The sequence below is a fragment of the Melanerpes formicivorus genome, unplaced genomic scaffold (assembly GCF_026170545.1).
Source record: "Melanerpes formicivorus ecotype bairdi unplaced genomic scaffold, bMelFor1.0.p_v2 SCAF_64, whole genome shotgun sequence".
NCBI classification, from domain to species: Eukaryota; Metazoa; Chordata; class Aves; order Piciformes; family Picidae; genus Melanerpes; species Melanerpes formicivorus.
Genome location: NW_027142416.1, coordinates 53,048 through 71,717, shown reverse-complemented (window position 1 = coordinate 71,717; position 18,670 = coordinate 53,048). Strand labels below are relative to the sequence as shown.

Below are 18,670 nucleotides of genomic sequence, written 5' to 3'. Positions count from 1 at the left end.
GCTGTCTGAAGATAGCAGACACTGAACACAGCCTGAACTGCTCAACGTTTAGGACAGAGCACAGGCTTAATACACTACTGAATATTAACTTCTCCACCCAGAGAAGTGAAGAACCTAGTTTAAATGAGCATATGAAGCATGATCCAGGGCGGTTACATGTGAAGGGGGACATGTAGTAGGCATTTGGGGAAAGACTGTAAATCCTGAATACCTTACCCAATGGGGAAAGGGAGAGGGAAATTTGCATCTGGGAATTTAGGATAAAAGGGCAGCTGTGCCTTCCAGCACTTTGAGAGACCCCACAAGAAATTGTCCTGTGGACTCTCCCTTTATTCGAATAATGTTTTACAAGACTCCTGTGTCTCTGTTGTGAACAGGAACTTCTAGGTTGGATTAAGTTTTCCTTACAAATCTTTCTTGAGAATGTAAAAGTTAATCACATTAAAGGTCCAACTGGGCATCAATCAGAAATTAAGCTCAGCTGCACCCAGCACCAGCTGGAACACAAGGGGGTTTAACTTCTGCCAAATTACCCATCCAAAAGCAATCACTGGAAAAGTATCAATTCAAACCAAACTAGAACAGACTGAAGTAACCCTTTGCCTGCAGAAGCATGTTTGTGTTCATCTGAAGTCATGAAACCACATTTAAGGTACTCACTGAATTTCTATCAAGTTCCCCATCAACCAGAAGGGTCTCCATGCTGAAAGGGTTTGTTATCTGTCTCTCCGTCAGAGTTCTTCCATCCTGCTACTTGAGATCCTGAAAGGGGAAAACCATAAAATTTTTTTAAAAATCATTTCCAGTGGTTAAAATGTGTTTAAAAGCTACACTCTCACTCTCTACCTTTTAAGAGGGTAACCAGCCTCCTATAGGAAACTGTGCATATTACAGTTCCTTGCAAAATATGTATGTTACCCATTAGAAAAAAAAAATATCAGCTGGTTAGGAGTGGAGATGATAGCTTCAAATAAAATGACCAACCCAAAAGCTATTCACAAAGGAAAGCACTTACTTTTTATGAAGCAGGAAGATATATGCTGGAAGAATACAAGAAAGAAAAGAAAAAGGAAAATAAAAAGAAAGAAAGAAACCTATAGTTTTTACCCTGTGTTTCTCCCTGTTCAAGAGTCCCCAGCCACATACCACTCCCACCCCATAGGCTGCACACAACTTGTTTGGGTACATACAAGCTATTCTGGAGGAGCTAGAGTGTTGGGCTTCCTCAGTATAACTCTGGGAAAGAGTCATGTTGTGCTTTGTGGAACAGAGACACAGAAATGAAGTAATTTGTTCAAAGCAGCACCCTCTGTGGGAGAGCAGGCACTCAGCTGGTAGTCACCACCCACAGCCAGAAAGCATCACCTTGCTCTTGAGACATTTCCCATTTACTTTTTTTTTGTTTGTTTGTTTTTGCTACAGAATGAAAGCTATGACAAACCTTAGCATTTCCACTAATAGTTGAAGTCATCAGTGAGACAAGAAGAATCAAACAAAACTCCATGGAAAAAATGAGCCATCACCATTCAAGAAGGAAGCAGGTCAACTTTGGATACCTACAAAGATCCACATCACTCTACTTCTCTTTCCAAGACACCCATCAGCAAAAGACACAAGCAGATGAGAAATCTGTAAGGTGGCATGTTCAAAACATCAGAAGCCATTCAAACCCAAGGAGAGCACTCTGTGGTCCCACCCTGCACAAAGCCATGCTCACACTGCCCTTGCCTCCAGCCAGTACAAGTGTTCAATCAGAAAATTAGCCCAAAGACTTGTTTTCCTTTCTTTTGTTGTCTTGGGCGGGGTGAAGCAGCAGGAAGCAGTCCAACTACAAATCAGTTGCTAAACCAACACTTGTGCAAGAGCAGGGGTAGAATGGAGATGGTAGTATTTTTTTAAGCTACCATTTCCACTAATAGTGAGACAAGAAGAATCAAACAAAACTCCATGGAAAAAATGAGTCTGGCCCCTACCTCTTGACACCCACCCCTCAGATATTTCTAGGTATCAGTAAGATCCCCTCTCAGCCTTCTCTTCTCCAGACTAAACAGTCCCAGTTCTCACTGGCTTTCTTCATAGAAGTTCACATCCCCTAATCATCCTCATAAGCTCTTTGTTGGACCCTCTCCAGTAGACTGCTGTCTTCCTTGAATTGCGGAGCCCAGTTGTGCTTAGCCATCAAGCCATAGCTTCAACTCAAGCAGGAACAGATTTAGTGAGGACAGAGGGATAAGGCAGGTGAGGTGACAGGAGGCACTACAGCCCCTGGGAGCATGAGGAGCATCCTGGGTACAGAAGGGCAGAGAGGGCCAGAAGATTAGACAAAAAGATCTTTCACTTCAAAGCCTGCCTGAGAAATACACCCTTACAAAACCAAATCTCACTACAAACTATTTGTTCAACTGCTTTCAGTGTTGTATTCATAGTTATTGTTCTTATATTATGTAAAGCACATCAAAATTACAACCCCCTAAGGAAGGACATGCAATATGAACACACTGGAACAAGTTACCATAATATATGCCACTAAAATGCAAAAGGAAGCATCAATAAAAACTGAAACAAAAGGGACTGTGTTGGAGTGAAACTGCAGAGTTTCTAGCTCCCTATGACTCAGTTCAAAGGACTGATGAGGATCTTACTCAAGTACCCGAGTAATTACTGAGGTGGCATGTAACTGGGAAGCTTATGGCTAAATGTTTTCATGTAAATGAGAAATAGTTGGCATCTGAAGAGAGATGACTACAAGTGATTAATTTGCATTAATTAAATGAAAGATGGCTGTGACCGGTTGAAAATTCCCCCTAACATAAAATTGCCAGACCAGCCCAGTTGGAAGCAAATGAAGCTGTATTTACAAGCAAAACTACAATCTACAATGAAATGCAATGAATATGTACAAACCAAACAGTATTTACAATATTTACAATTTATGAACAGCACAAGAACCCCCTTGGCCTAAAACCAGGGGAGCTGCTAATAGCTTCCCACTCCCTGCCCCCCTGGACACAAAGGGACAAGAGAAAAGAGCAGAGTGTTGTTAGAACTTAACCAAAACAACCCAGCCAAGGTCAAGCAGAAGCCAGCACAGCACAAAGTTAGTATCTACCAGAGGGAGGAAGTGAAAATAGAGAAAGATTGTTTACCAAACTAATTCTTAGGTTAGATATCTGTCCAATGGATTGTTCAGACCGTATCATTATTTTCCTTTTCACACCCAATAGTGATTTATTTACAGTTTGCCACTTTCTGTCCAAGATCTGCGGAAAATTTTAAAGGTACAGCCTAAAACTACCACAATGGCATTACCACAGGAAGAGGAGTCCACCCAGAAGCCCTGTCTCCCAGGTTGGCAGGCACTGCAACATGTACCTTCCACACACCAGCACAGGTGGTGCAGAATCAGCTGATGATGCTTGGAGACTGCTCCTTGTCACCTCTCCTCTGCACACATGTTTTAGGTTCTATTATTAGCAGGTAGTTCAGCAACACCAGACTGCACACATTCAATTTATGGAAACAGCAGACTCTCTCAAACAGGTTGAAAGAATAGTGGCAAACAGATGCATATATTGATATTTAAAGCAGTTAACTAGCTTTTTTACTTACACAAATTTGCAGCCTTACTCAAAATACCCAAGTATCTCCTGATACAGGAACACCCTCAATCAGTTTTAAACCCATCTTTATTTTTAACTCTCAATTTTTATTGTCAGTGCTCCAGGTGTATTCTCATCTCCATTTACAGTCACTGTATCTTTCCTTTTGTCAGCCTCAAGAGCAGTATTATCAGGCAGGTACCCTAATGTCTAATTCTTAGCAGCTGTGGTGGGTTGAGATTTCCACCCCAACCCCACCCCCTCCCCCCCTCAACTTTGCCAGACCAGCTCAGTTGGAAGCTGTATTTACAAGCAAAACTACAATCTACAATGGAATTAAATGAATATGTACAAAATATACAGTATCTACAATGTTTTACAGGCATTTACAATTAACAAACAACAGCATCCCCCCACCCGGGTCAAGAAGACCAGGGAAATTGCCCCTCTGCCCCCCAACTCCCTGTCCAAAAGGGAGAAAAGAGCAGAGAGAGAAAGCAGTGGTTAGACTTACACAAAATAATGCAGCCAAGGTCAGCAGAAGCAGGTTAATCTCTCCTGAGCGAAGTGAGCAGAGAAGAGAAGCCCCCAGAATGTTTTGGTACGAGCAGTCTTACGGCAGATATTTCTCCAATGGAATAACTTAGAATTATCTTTTCTTTTCTTTTTTACACCCAACAGTGATTTACATATAGTTTTCTACTTTTCTGCTAAAATTCTGTAACAAAATGTTAAAGGCATAGCCTAAAACTACCACAGCAGCTACGGTCATTCATGGTTCACAGAATCACAGAAACATTCAGGTTGGAAAAGGATTCACCAAGTTCCCAGCAAATTAGCCCAGGAGGGTCCCAAAGACTTCACAGAGGTTATCTGGGAGAGGGAAGGGTAGAGAAAATTCTGCATGCTGATGTTTGAGCCCACAGGAAGAATAAAGCAGGTGCAGAAATGGTTAAGGATTACCCTCCCTCCACATTGCTTAGCTTGTGAGCAGGCAGCCAGCTTGGCTTTTCTTGGCAAAATAAAGGCTGAAAGTGAACAATATTGCTTCTGAAATATGCCAAAACAAACACCCAAGAGGGAAAAAGGAGCTCTCAGCAAAACAGCATTGCCAAAAAGGTAATTAAATATGACCTTAGAAAATACCTTTGTTTGGAGAATTACAGAACAATTCCAACTATCTGAGCCCCAAGGCTTTCAAAAAACTTTCTGATCAAAGTTAAGGAAGACAATTTTTTTCTTTCTTTCTTTTCTTTGTCAATGCAGCCAGGTTATGATGATGTGTGCTTCATTGAAGAAGTGAGGCCTGCCTTAATTTAGCTGTTTTCCATTTTAAATATAACATCAAACTTAAATAACCCTGTTTTTCTCTTTTTGGGAGATATTTATGGCATGCCTTTGCTGCTGTCTCCACATTCTCATGTATTTGCAATCTGCTTGTTTGCCTGATTCCTTGGTCTGGAGCTCTAATTAACAGATGTCCCTACTTCATAATCACAACTCAGAAGGGCAGAAATTGAAATTATTTGAAAATAATTCTGTGATAGCTTCCCAGTTAATCCCCCATGCTTTTTTTTAACAGGCAACAGGCACAAACAGGCACTTAGGAAGGTATTGCCCATTTTAAAGTAGCTGTACCAATGAGACAAACCACGCCACAAAATTAGGTATCTCTCCAAACGAGAAGAGGTTTCTATGGTGTTCAGCTCAGATGCATATATTTAAAGTAGACAGAAAACACATCCTACTTATTACACGATCAACAGCCTGTCCTGTTCCCATGTATATTTCATCTTAAATTAACAGATGGTACCAGCCATTGGGAGTTTTTTATAAGTTTGGCTGCCCAGGGAGATGGTGGGGTCAAGGTCCCTGGAGATGTTTAAGAAAAGCCTGGATGAGGCACTTAGTGCCATGGTCTAGTTGATTAGTTAGGGTTGGGTGATTGGTTATGCTTGATTATCTTGGAGGTCTCTTCCAACCTGGTTGATTCTGTGATTCTGTAATAGGAAAATCCTGCTTGAGTCCCTGATAGAGGCAAAGGACAGCATTCATCAATGACAGCTACTACTCCATGTGAGCAGGGTCTTATCTAACCACCCATACACATGCATCCTTGGAGGTCCTGTGTGACCTTCTACCTCTTCTTAACTCCCACCCTTTAAAATGAGATCTCAAAGACTGTAAGAGTATGCCTTGGCTCCTGCATTTCAGTCAACTACCCCTTGCAATACCACGGGCTTGTGGGAAAGTGTCTGGGAAGCTGCCCAGCAGAGAAAGACCTGGGGATGTAGGTTGACAGATGGCTGAGTATGAGTCATCAGCGTGCTAAAGTGGCCAAGATGGCCAACAACATCCTGATTTGTATCAAATAGTGTGGCCAGCAGGACTAAGAAAAGTGATAGTCCCCTGTGCCAGGCACTGGTGAGACCACACTTCAAACACTATGTTCAGTTTTGGGCCACTCTCAAAGAAGACAAAGTGCTGGAGGGTGTCCAAAGATGGGAAACAAAGCTCTAGAAAACAAGTCCTGTGAAAAGCAGCTGAGGGCAGTGGCGTTACCTAACCTGGAGAAAAGGAGGCTCAGGGTAGAACTCGCTCTCTACAACTACCTGAAAGGTTGTAGTGAGGGGGGAGTCAGTCTGTTCTCCCAAGTAGCAAGCAATAGGACAGGAGGAAACGGCCTTAAGCTGTGCCAAGGGAGGATATTAGGATATTGGATATTAGGACGTTTCTTTACCAGAAAGGGTTGTCAAGCATTGCAACAGGCTGCCCAGGGATGTGGCTGAGACCCCATTCCTGGAGGTACTTAGGGATATGGTTTAGTGATGGACCAGGTAGTGCTAGATTCACAGTTGGACTTATGATCATAAAGGTCTGTTCCTACCTAGACAGTTTTGTTATCCTATAATGTTACATGATACTCTTTGAGGTATAGATTCACAGGACAGAAAGAAGCAAAAGGCAGATGCCTTGGCCATGTCAGAAATCTCTGTGGCTTTATTCACACCTTCAGAGACAAGTTCTGTATTGACTCCAGATGATCCTTCTCTGGCAGGGGAATTGGTCTAGATATTCAAGATCCATTCCAACCTCTAACATTCTGTGTGACTTCTAAATTTCCTATGTTAACCAGTTTATGTTAGTATTTATTGTAGGAATATGTTATGAATTCAGCAGTGTGCCCAGGCGGCCAAGAAAGCCAGTGGTTTGTATTAGAAACAGTGGCCAACAGGAACATGGAGGTGATCATCCCCCTGTACTCAGCACTGGTGAGGTTCTGGGCCCCTCACTACAAGAAGGACACTGAGGGTCTGGAGTGCATCCAGAGAAGGGCAACAAGGCTGGAGAAGGGCCTGGAGCACCCAGGCTATGAGGAGGGGCTGAGGGAGCTGGGGGTGTTCAGTCTGGAGAAGAGGAGGCTGAGGGGAAACCTCATTGCTCTCTACAGCTCCCTGCAGGGAGGTTGCAACAAGGAGGGGACAGCCTCTTCTCCATGATGTCAAGCAACAGGACTGGAGGAAATGGTTCCAAGAGGCACCAGGGAAGGTTCAAGCTGGATATCAGGAAATATTTCTTCACTGAAAGGGTTCTCAAAGATTGGAATGGTCTGCCCAGGGCAGTGCTGGAGTCACTGTCCCTGGAGGTGTTTAAGCAGCCAGTGGACCTAGCGCTTAGGAACATGGTTTAGTGTTGACCATGCAGTACTGGATCAAGGGTTGGACTGGATGAACTTAGAGGTCTCTTCCAACTGGATGTATTCTGTGATCCATTTAACTGAGTAAAGGGGTTATTAGGAAAGACAAACTCTTTTCTCCTCTAGTATAAGAGAAGTTCCTCACCAAATACTTAAGTTGTTCCAAGCATGTTGATCAGTTTAAATCTGACTCCATGGCAGTAATATGCTATTGGAGGCATTTTTCTAACATTTAAAACATAATTCCTTTCACAAAAGGATTCTTTTTCTTCCCCTTTTCTCACAGAACATTACCTTTCATCCAAACACTTTGCTGAATTTGGAGAATTTGATCAAGAGTCTTTGCCTGATCTCATATCTGAGACACCTTCTGTACTACCTCCTGTATCCTCACTGTGCTTGCCCCTGATCCTGACTTGCTGACTATCAGCCAAGGTGGAGCCATGAAGTGAGAGTGGTAGAGATGACTCCCAAATCTAACGTTTTCTGTTTAATCAACCGAGCAAGTTACTTGAACCCCTGCATACTGTATGGTTTTAGCTTTCCTCCTCAGTACTATCATCTAGTCATTAGAGATGGCATTTGCATTCTGACACTGTTTTGTATTCTGCTATAGTATCAGAGTACCTTCTTACACTCCAGCATTATACCCCATAAGCAAGATACAACCTCATCTGTGACTCAAGTGCACGGTATTACAATTACAGCATGCTGAGCCAACCTTTCCAAAGTGGAAGCATAGTTCAGGACTCTGACCTCCAACACCAACCTGCAAAGCTCTGATGCCTGCCTTCTTTCCTTAAGGCCTATAATAAGTTAATGCACTTAAACTGCCCAAGATGGGTATCAGGTAAGAGTATACTGTAGATTTCTTTAAGATCATAGAATGCATTTGGTTGGAAGGGACCTTTAAAGGCCAGCTAGGCCAACTCCCCTGCAATGATCAGGGGCATCCCTAACTAGATCAGATTGCTCAGAGCCCCATCTTTTTTTCTTTTAATGTCTCCAGGGATAGAGCCTCCACCACTGCCCTGGGCAACCTTTTCCAGTGATCCACAACCCTCATAGTAAAGAGCTTCTTCTTAATGTCCAAAGATGACACAGGCATAATATACTTGAATTCAAAGATCAGTGTGGCAACAAAAACGGATGAGGTGCACTAGGAGAAAAGAAACCTAATTGGCATCTAGAAGGGTAAAAATTCACCTAGGTCCTTGACAGAAAGCAAAATCATAGCAGTAGCAGGGAAATGCTATTTCACAGGACATCATGGAATGGTTGAGGTAGGAAAGGACCTCTGGAGGTCATCTTGCCCAACCTCCCTTTTCTGGGAGGGTGATTAGACAGCTTTTAAGTCTCTAAAGATGAAGTTTCCACAACCTCCCTGGTCAACCTGTGCCAGTACTCAGTTCCAGTAAAAAAGGGTTTCCTGACGTAGGAAAGGAACCTCCTGTGCTTCAGTTTGTGCCTACTGCCTCTTTTCCTGTTGCTGGACACCAATGAATAGAGCCAGCTCTGACACCTTTGATGTATTTACACACATTAATGAGATCTTGCATAGCCTTCTCCAGGCTGTATAGCCCTAGCTCTCTCAGCCTTTCCTTATGTAAGAGATTATTCAGCCCCTTGATCATCTTTGTGGCCCTTAACTGGACTCTCTGTGGTATGTGCATGTTCCTTTTGTCCTGAGGAGTCCACAACTGGACCCAGCACCTAGATGAGGCCTCACTAGTGATGAACAGAGGGAGAGGATCACTACCTTCAACCTCCTGGCACTATTTTGTCTAATGCTTCCAAGAATACCATTTCCCTTCTCTGTGGCAAAGGCATGTTGCTAGGTCAAATTCAGCTTGCTGCCCCTCAGGATCAGCAGGTGATCCCTAGGTAAGCAGTTGTCTGATGTGGTTATCAGTGCATTCAGTTCAGTATGGTCCATAAGAAACTTTAAAATAGTACTCTTGAGAAAGGTATCCAAGTGCTACAAAAAATAAATTCATATCAATTAAGAGTTAACAGAGGAAAGACACTAAAGGAAGTCTACACCCTATCTCTAAATTGGGCGATTATGGCTCTTAAATAATCTAATAGTTCAGTAGTCATGACAGGGCAGGGAGCAGCAACAGCATGAAAGGTAATACAGGCACATATCTTACTTTTAAGTTAAACCCAGGGCACCTGAGGAAGTGCAGCCTCCTGGCTGTACTGCAAGGCTACAGGTTATCTTTCTCAGTTTGAGTCCATCCACCAAGCACACTTTGTATAGAACCTCCAGAGCAGGCCAGCTTCTTGCACATGACAACATCACTGCATGCCAAGGATCCTGTGTTTGCTGAGAACAGCTCTGAGAAAGCACAAACTGGAGCCGAGTTACTGCTAAAAACTGAGTAAAGCCAACAGTACCAAAAGATTAATCAAAAGATCTGGTAAACAAAGACATCACAGATTTCTAATGGAACATCTTACACAGGCTAGCAAGAACTTGGAAGAATTAAGAAGAGGTTTTGTTCTGCAAATGTCAGAAGCAAAATTAGAGAGCTGAGCAAATTTCTAGGTTCTGTCCCTTACTCTGAAGTCAAGACAAACAGATCTTGACAAACACCAGTAACAACATCAGGGAAGTATTGATGATAAACTGCATGGCTGCATTAACACTGAATTGCAATGTTTGATGCTTGAAAGCCTGCTGTAGGTATAACCACACCAGACTCAATAACTGCCTCAACGAATGTCCCCTGAGTACCCTGTAATCTTAATGCTATCTGCCACCAGATCCACCCCTATGAAACACTTCCTTCCTCCCAAGTTTCATCACCTGCCTTCTCACTTCCTGAATAAACAGTCCATGTGCAAAGAAAGCTGTTTCCTTTGTTTCTGTATTGCTGTTTTCAGAAGGGGAAGGACACCAAAATTCAACACCAAAAACACCAGGGAAGTTGGAAGTGTTTAAGAACAAGACTTGAAAACATCTTTATCTAGGAAAAAACCTTGGAAAAGTCCAGAGAGCTCAGATATATTTTGAGAGTGATGAAAAACAATGAATGCCAAGGAAATTATAGCAAGCTTCTGAATACCCATTGCTTTAGTAATTACTACCTTAAGCAAGTGTCTCATGAAAATTAAGGAATGCAGAAGAGGTGGTAAGAGTCGCCTGTTCCAGTCTCTTACCACCCTCATGGGGAAGAATTTCTTCCTAACATTCAATCTGAATCTACTCATTTCTAGTCCCCCCAGTCCTGTCACTACCTGACATGCTTTAGCTTTTTAAAGCCTCACCCTAGCTTTCTCATAGACCCCCTTCAGATTCTGGAAGGCCACAATAAGGTCTCCCTGGAGCCTTCTCTTCTCCACACTGAACAACCCCAACTCCCTCAGTCTGTCTCCGTAGCAGAGGTGCTCCAGCCCTCTTATCATCCTCTGGACGCATTGCAGCACTTCCAGATGCTTCTTGTAATAGGGGCTCCAGAACTGGATACAGTACTTCAGATGGAGTAGAGTGGAGTAGAGGGGGAGAATCACCTCCCTTGCCCTGCTGGTTATGCTCCTTTTGATGCAGCCTGGTTGGCTTTCTGGGCTGCAAGTGTGCACTCCTGGCTTATGCTTAGCTTCTCATCGACCAGCAACCCCAAGTCCTTTTCTTCAGGGCTGCTTTCAAGCCAGTCCCTGCCCAACCTATATCAGTGCTTGGCATTGCCCCAACTCAGATGCAGGACTTTGGATTTGCTCTTGTTGAACTTCATGAGGTTGGCTTGGGCCCTCCTCTTCAGCATGTCAAGGTCCCTCTGGATGGCCTCCCTTCGCTCCATTTTGCAAGACTGTACCCCATAATTTAATTTTTTTGGTTTAATGGTAAAAATGCCTGTGTCTTTGCCTCCAAGTGTCTAGTTACTTGGAACATTTCTACACTCTGCCTCCACAACTCAGTTTCACCTAGGGCTCAGTCTAACTTTTGAGCATATGAAAAGGAGAGGCAATAAATATTTTTGCATTTTAGCTTGAAGCATAGAGAACCTATGAAGATTCACAAAATATTTTTTAAAGTTTTTTTCTTCTTTTTTTGCTTTGATGTGATGAAGTACAGAAAGAAGTTTTAATCAAACTTTACCCTGCTAAATCCAGCATTTTACTTTTACATTTCAAGATGCTACAATACTAACCAGTAAAATAACTAAGTGGATGCCAAGCCAACATTACAGAACTCTACAAAGGTTAAATTGCTCTTTGTTAGAAGAAGAAGGAAAAAAAAGATGTACTCAAAGTATGTGGTTAGACAGATTGCAAATTGTTTTCCTTTCAGAACTCCACCCTGTGACTTCAGGGCACATTAACTATTTAGGCCTTGCAATTCTCCAGCCCAAAGACCACAAACTAAAACCAGGCTTAAGAAAGCAACATGGTAAGTTTAATAAGTTGAAGTCAGAGAATCCTGCTTTTCTTCTAACAGCATTAGAATCTTTCTTTCACAACTGTGAAGGTGCTACTAACTGCCTCACACAAACCCATCCAGTCAGCTTCTATTTACCTAAAAGTCTGCATTAGATGTCAAGATGCCCCTATTAATATGTCAGAGGAAAGAAGGAAAAAAAAAAAAGAGTTGTTCTGCACTGTGATGGGAGGCCAGCTGGTACTCCCTGTGGTTTCTTATCTCTTGTATTGGCAGCTGTATGAAGTTGCAGTGACACACTTCTAGCTAAGGCTGAATGGGGTTCAGAGGTTACTACTCCTCCACACCTGGTCCTTGCCTTGGTCTTTGCTGCTGCCTTTCAGGCCTGCCTGTGCAGGTGCTCCCCTAAGCCTCTGTTGTCAGAGGTTTCCCCACTACTGCAAACTGTTCTATCTCAGTACAAGAAAAACAGGAACCTGTTGGAGTGAGCCCAGAAGAAAGCCACAAAAAGGACCACAGGGCTGGAACACCTCTCCTATGAGACAGGTGTAGTTGTTCAGCCTGGAGAAGAGAAGACTATGGAGAGATCTCACTGTGGCTTTCCAGTACTTACAAGAAACCTATTAGAATGATAGGGACAGTCATTTCAGCAGGACCTGTTGTGACAGGACAAAAAGTAATGGTTTTAAACTGAATGAGTGTGGATTCAAACTGGATATGAAGAATCAATGTTTTACTATGAGAGTCATAACACATTGGCACAAGCTGCCCAGAGAAGTGGTAGAAGCCTCATCCCTGGAAACATTCAAGGTCATGTTGGATGAGGCTCTGACCAATCTGATCTAGCTAATGTCTCTTCCCATGATGGAGGGCTGGACCAGATGACCTTTAAAGATCCCTTCCAACTCAAACCCCTCCTGATTCTATGATCTTAAACAGACACTCTTAAAATGCAGATCATTTAAACTGAGCTAGGGACTTTGCACCTGCTGTTCTGCTTGCAAGTCTGGCACAGAAGTGGTAAAGAACAGCTGAGGTTCACCTCTTCACCCTACTCCGTTCCAACCACAATAGCCTGTGTAAGCTGTTTACCAGCTACAGACTCACCCAATACCAATTGGAAACCACTGCAGGGTGTGAAGGGAGTCAAGCCAAGGCAAAAGGAAAAGCAGTGTTGTTGTTAGAGGTTCTTCTGAAATCAAAAGATAAGTCAAGCAGAGATGTTTCCACAGACAAGCCAGATAGGTGGCAGAACAAGTCCTTCTGTTTCTGATGCCAAAGTGGAATCAGTCGCTGTTAGGAGACATGAGACTGACTGGCTTTCCTCTGCATGGAGTTTTGCAAAACAAAATCCAACTTTGCTTTTCCCAAAAGGAACATTATTCTCATCTTTGTCTGACAGATATTCCTGTCAATTAGAGTAATAGCATTAAAAGGATGGGGGAAAGGGACACTTACTGTTGCAACCCTATGAAAAATACTTTAAGCATGTAACAACTAATTATTTATGCTACAAAAGCCTCAATAAGGGGATGCTGAAAGTGTACTTTAATACTTAAAATTACATAGAACAGAGTCTTCAGTGATGAAGCTCTCCAAACATCTTGATTATAATGTGATCATAGATACAGAAATATCTTAAGTCTCATGTGCAGGTCAAGAGTACAATTGACTTCACATGGAATAAAGTTTCAGGCACTTTGAGTTTATATATACAAATGATGAGTAATCACTGCAGACCAACAGACTGCAAGACTGCAACTGCCAGATGAACTGTGAGTAGCTGAGTGCTGTTTACACATTGCAAATAAAGTAAAAAACAGCTGAAACCGCTGTAAAGTTTCTGTACAAGAAAGCTGGGGAGGGACTCCTGAGGGTGTCAGGGAGTGATAGGACTAGGGGGAATGGAACAAAAATAGAAATGGTAGATTCAGATTGGATGTTAGGAAGAAGTTCTTCCCCTTGAGGGTGGTGAGACACTGGCACAGGTTGCCCAGGGAGGTAGTGGAAGCCTCATCCCTGGAGGTTTTGAAGGCCAGGCTGGATGTGGCTCTGAGCAACCTGCTGTAGTGTGAGGTGTCCCTGCCCATGGCAGGGGGTTTGGAACTGGATGATCCTTGAGGTGTCTTCCAACCCTGACAATTCTATGATTCTATTTCAGAAGCTGCAGGGAACTGCTTGGACAGATAGGCATCACGCAGGCAGTTCTTTGTCACATCAAAAGCTATTGCAGCCAGTTTCCTCCTTTGCTTCTCTCTGAGCTGCTTTAAGCAAGCAAGAAAGATTCCAGCTTGTTACAATTTCAGAATGTGTACCTGGTCAGACAGGTACTGTAAAATATTTTGCTCACTAAGTTTACAAACAGTTTGCAATGTTAAAATGAACAGCATTAAAGCAACTATCTTAGGCATTAGAGAGATAAGTAATGTTACACCACCACTTATGTTTGAAGTCTTTATTGCCAGGAGACAGGCACAAACATTTCTGCAAAACTACACAACTGTCTGCTTAAGGAGGTCTACTTCCTTTTCTCACCTACAGTCCCTCATTTCTGCAGGAGTTAGACACCTGGAGGAACAGGATGACTGTTCTCAAAAGTGAGCAAATCTTTCTTGGTACCTTACTTGACAATGGACACAAGTCCAAAGCAACTACAGCAAATTGCAATGAATGCTGCATTCCTGAGTATTCATACCCTCTGAATCACCCAGCTGTAAAGATCAAAGCTCTGCACAGGCAGGGCATATCCTCCTCAGGAACTAACCCCCAAAACTCACACACTTCAAAGGAGCAGAATTGAGTACATGCAACAAAAAGTTCACAGTATCAGATTTTTGGTACCATATGAGGTTCCACCACAAGCTTTGCAGAAATTCCAATAATCAATCAAAGCAGACACTGATCTTTACTTTTCTTACCATACCTCTTATCTCAACCAGTAACTGTCAGTGTTCAAGTGATAGGTCCCTTGAGCACAAACTATCCTTTTGTTCCATACCTGTGTGCTACCAAGTTCAATTTGACCCAAATGCCACTAGGATTTTCAAGTTGAAAGCAATATAAGTAGTTAGGGCTTGAATAAACAGAGCTGAAGGGTAAGAGAATCATCTTAATGCACATCTACAGCACAAAGAAGAAAACCACATTAGTAACACACATAATACAGCTCCAAAGTGGAGGCAGTGAAAAGGACCAATTTCCCAAGTGGCAATTCCACTAGGATTTTAATCTTTCCTTTGCACTGTGCATTGTGCAACTGAAAAAGAGATGGCTAACTCATTTTGAAGAGGTGAAATACATCTTAAAATCTCTTTCAGATTTTCTTATCTGTTGAAAGGGCACTAAGTTTCATAAATGGCAGGGAGCATTGCTTCTGTGCAGTGAATAAAAATATAAATCTCAAAATACAATTTCATAGAATGGCTTAGATTGGAAGGGACTTAGAGCTCACCTACTCTAACCTCCTGCCACGGGCAGGGACACCTCTCAACTAGACTCAGCTGCTCAAGGCCTCATGCAACCTGGCCTTGGACACCCCTAGGGAGGAGGCATCCACAACCACCCTGGGCAGCCTATTCCTGAGTCTTACTGCTTTCACAATCAAAAACTTCTAAGACCCAGTCCAGGTGACTCACTAAGTCTTTAGGTGACTAACACCTGCCCAGGAAGAATGCAACAGTTCACATTCCCAGTGTGATACCATTTAATGACATTCATTTAGAAGAATTCCAAAGGTCTAATAGGGGTAATAGTTTGTTTTTTTTTTCTTATAAAGCCCTGTTGAGACATAGCATTAATGTGAATAAAATAGACCTTCCATCATCCACAGTTCCCAAAGACCTACCAGTATAAAACTTCTAGTGGCTTAGTTTCTAAGTAAGAACTGAGATTACCTCTGAGTCCTGCCAAAAAGAACCATAAGCAGGTGATCCAGCTCTGCCAGGGAGATGGAGTCAATCTTCAATGTTCCCTTCCAACCACTACCATTCTGTGATTCTGTGGGATTCACAGAGACTATCTAAGAGATGAACCCTGATCCTAATTTATGCTCTAATGTGATACATAAAATAATCAGTGTCAATTTTAAGATTAAAAGCATGCATGAAGACTTGACACCAGACAAACAAGTCTGTCAAGTTGTACTAAGCTGCCAACACATTATACATACAAATGGATATCAAAATAGCATTGTGCTTCAGAGGTTTTGATGAAACGGACTTTCTGCAGGATTAAACATGGTAGATATTTCAAACAGGAACCTAATGTTTATTCTTAAGTACAACTGAGTTTTCCTATCTTGACAGTAGTGTCTCTTCTGGATGTTAAAATAGAGTTGATGACCTAAGAGATGGCCTTCCTTTGGAATTCTTTTAGCTAGTGTTAAAAGGTAGTTTCCACAGTTTCAAGATACAGGATATCTGTATGAGAATTTAAGAACAGAGGTCAGAGAAGCATCTAGCAACAGGAAAAAGCCTAGAAATAGATTCTGACTTAAAAAGTAGCAGCAGGCTCAAACAGGCAGTGACAGTATATGGCTTACACATCACGGTTTATTAAGAAGATTTACAAAGTCCAATTTATATTTCCATTGTTTATGCCAAGTTTAGTTGGGCTTTTTTTCACTTTACTGCTTGCCTAATGAAATCAGCTGATGAAGCTAACTTTTGCAATTCAAGATCTTTCACAAGGTTTGGGGTTTTTGTAGTAGGTTAGGGGTTTTTTTGGTTGGTTTTGGAGGTTTTTGGGGGGGTATTTGGGGGAAGTGGATGAGGGATTTTGGGGCTATTGTTCCACTCTCTTGTGCAGTTTTATTGTTTGTTTTGGTGGTTTTGTTGAAGTCACAAGTATTTCAAAAAGCTTTTATACAAGCTTAACAAGGACTAGCACTTGTATCTCCAGACACCCAACCTTGTCTTTCTGAAGCAACTCAGTAACCACTGATCAACTTGCATTTGGAGTTCTTGCAAGAACCTCACATAGCTTTTAGTTTAAGAGGACAAACAAATAGCATTAAAAAATTAATTATAAAAAAAATAAAATAGAGAGATCCACAAGAACTCTAAAAATCCTTGTCACACAGCAAACTCATCAAGTGACCTAGCACTAGATCTCCCTTCCCCACCCATTTCTGTTCAACAAATGACATGCTCCCCATGACAATTCTTTGGGCACTGAGAAGCACCTAGCCTGCCACAACAAGCAGCTATGGCCTAGATACAAGCATCAACAAGTGACAACTTGCCTGCAACTCACAACTCCCAGAAATCAGCTGCCTAATGCAAGTTAGGCAACTGCTTACACTATTTGCAACAATAAACAAGCAACTTCTATGAAAAAAAAAAGTTGCCAGAGCTGACAATAGAAGCCATAGCTTTCAAAGCTCAATGTCGACCCTCATGCACAGGAGTTAACACATTTGTCCCCAAAACTACCCCACTTCTGAAGAGCAGAATGATTTTGCTCCCCATATGGGGAGGTCATACAAAGATTCTCAGCAGCAAGAACTCCACATCACCAAGGTACAAGGTGTCATGGTGGAGATAAGAGTTCTGTTCCCTGACAACTAGGGAGTGGTTATAAGGTCACTTCATACAGCACAGCCAGGAAAACAGTGCCTTAGCATTTCCTTGGAAGTTCTTTGAAATGTTTCAGAGAGGAAAACAAAGAAAAAAAAAAACCAAAACCAACTAACCTAGAGTCTTGAGCAAAATTATTCCATCCTGGTCCAAACAAACATTGAATGGACAAGGCATCTCTTTCCTGCCCTTCCACACAGCCTATTTAAGTACTGGGAATTTGCTCTCATAAAATGGCTTAACGGGGCCATCAGATACCTTGAGTACATGATTTCAGGTGAATGCTATCCTCTCAGCTGTGCAATCACACAGGACTGTGTGATAGGAGCTATCTTCTATGCATCCCCTCAGTCCTCAGCTGGTTAAGAGAAGTCAGAATGCCACGGTACAGGTTCCAAGAGAGTGCAGGCATAGACTTGAGACAGACAAATGCCTGGAAGGAAGGACGCAATGGTTGTGAGGTACAGAAAATTCAGCTGGGGGTTTACAATAATAACAGGAAAGAACACTTCCAAGACAGAATGTATTTGTTAAGAGAGGAAAAAACTATTCTTCCTTTCACATTCCAATACTGTCACCAAAACTGATGAGTGTTATCAGCTTAATAACATTTTATAGTTTACTTCCATATACGTCACACACAATACTAAGATAATACTTGCTTAACTACCAAGATAATATTAGCATAAAGCAATTCAATATTCTGTATCTCTGCCACAGCAGTTAACTACACCTCTAAGTATCAGGTTACACATTTTATGCCCTTGAAGGCAGCTTGCACGTGCATTTCAAGGACTAGCATTTAGCAAAAATAATGAAACACTGATTCCCACACTTCACCATGTCAATAGAGCCAGGCAGCAGCAACAGCTCAGATCTCAGAGCTGTAAATGAACAGAAACTTAACCCACAGCCAAACGCCTGCTTCCTAGGGCACATCCCATCTCTGACACTCAGTTTCACATGCCACTGAGATGTCAGGAGGAGGAACACTGCGGCGACCCATTCAGGTTTCCTGCAGCACTGCCTCTAAGAATAACTGACACTATGTTTCCAGTCACTTGCTAAGCTAAAAGGCGTGACTGGAGAAATCTCATGTCCTGTGCTTACAGAATTACAGAATCAACCAGGTTGGAAAAGACCTCAGAGATCATCAAGTCCAACCTATCCTATTAGCTAATACCTAACACCTCCTGACAACTAAACCATGGCTCCAAGTGCCACATCCAAGCCTATTTTGAACACCTTCAGGGACAGTGACTCCACCACTTCCCTGGGCAGCACATTCCAATGGCCAATCACTCTTTCTGGGAAGAACTTTCTCATCACCTCGAGCCTATACTTTCCCTGGCACAGCTTGAGACTGTGTCCTCTTGTTCTGTTGCTGATTGCCTGGGAGAAGAGACCAACCCCCACC

The 18,670-nt window shown here is 42.4% G+C and overlaps 1 protein-coding gene across 8 annotated transcripts in view; it reads right to left on the bottom strand.

Moving 5' to 3' along the window:
• OSBPL8 (oxysterol binding protein like 8) overlaps window positions 1–18,670 on the bottom strand; it is a 114,459-nt gene that overhangs the window by 68,794 nt on the left and 26,995 nt on the right. For 5 of the 8 annotated variants that reach the window (XM_068162355.1, XM_068162361.1, XM_068162356.1 and 2 more), the window contains exon 1: window positions 661–758. In XM_068162355.1, coding sequence (XP_068018456.1) covers window positions 661–683 — 23 coding nt within the window. In that variant the 5' untranslated portion in view covers window positions 684–758. Of the gene's footprint in view, window positions 1–660; window positions 763–15,570; window positions 15,628–18,670 lie in introns of those variants that run through there. The other 3 variants (XM_068162357.1, XM_068162359.1, XM_068162358.1) reach the window with 2 other exon arrangements.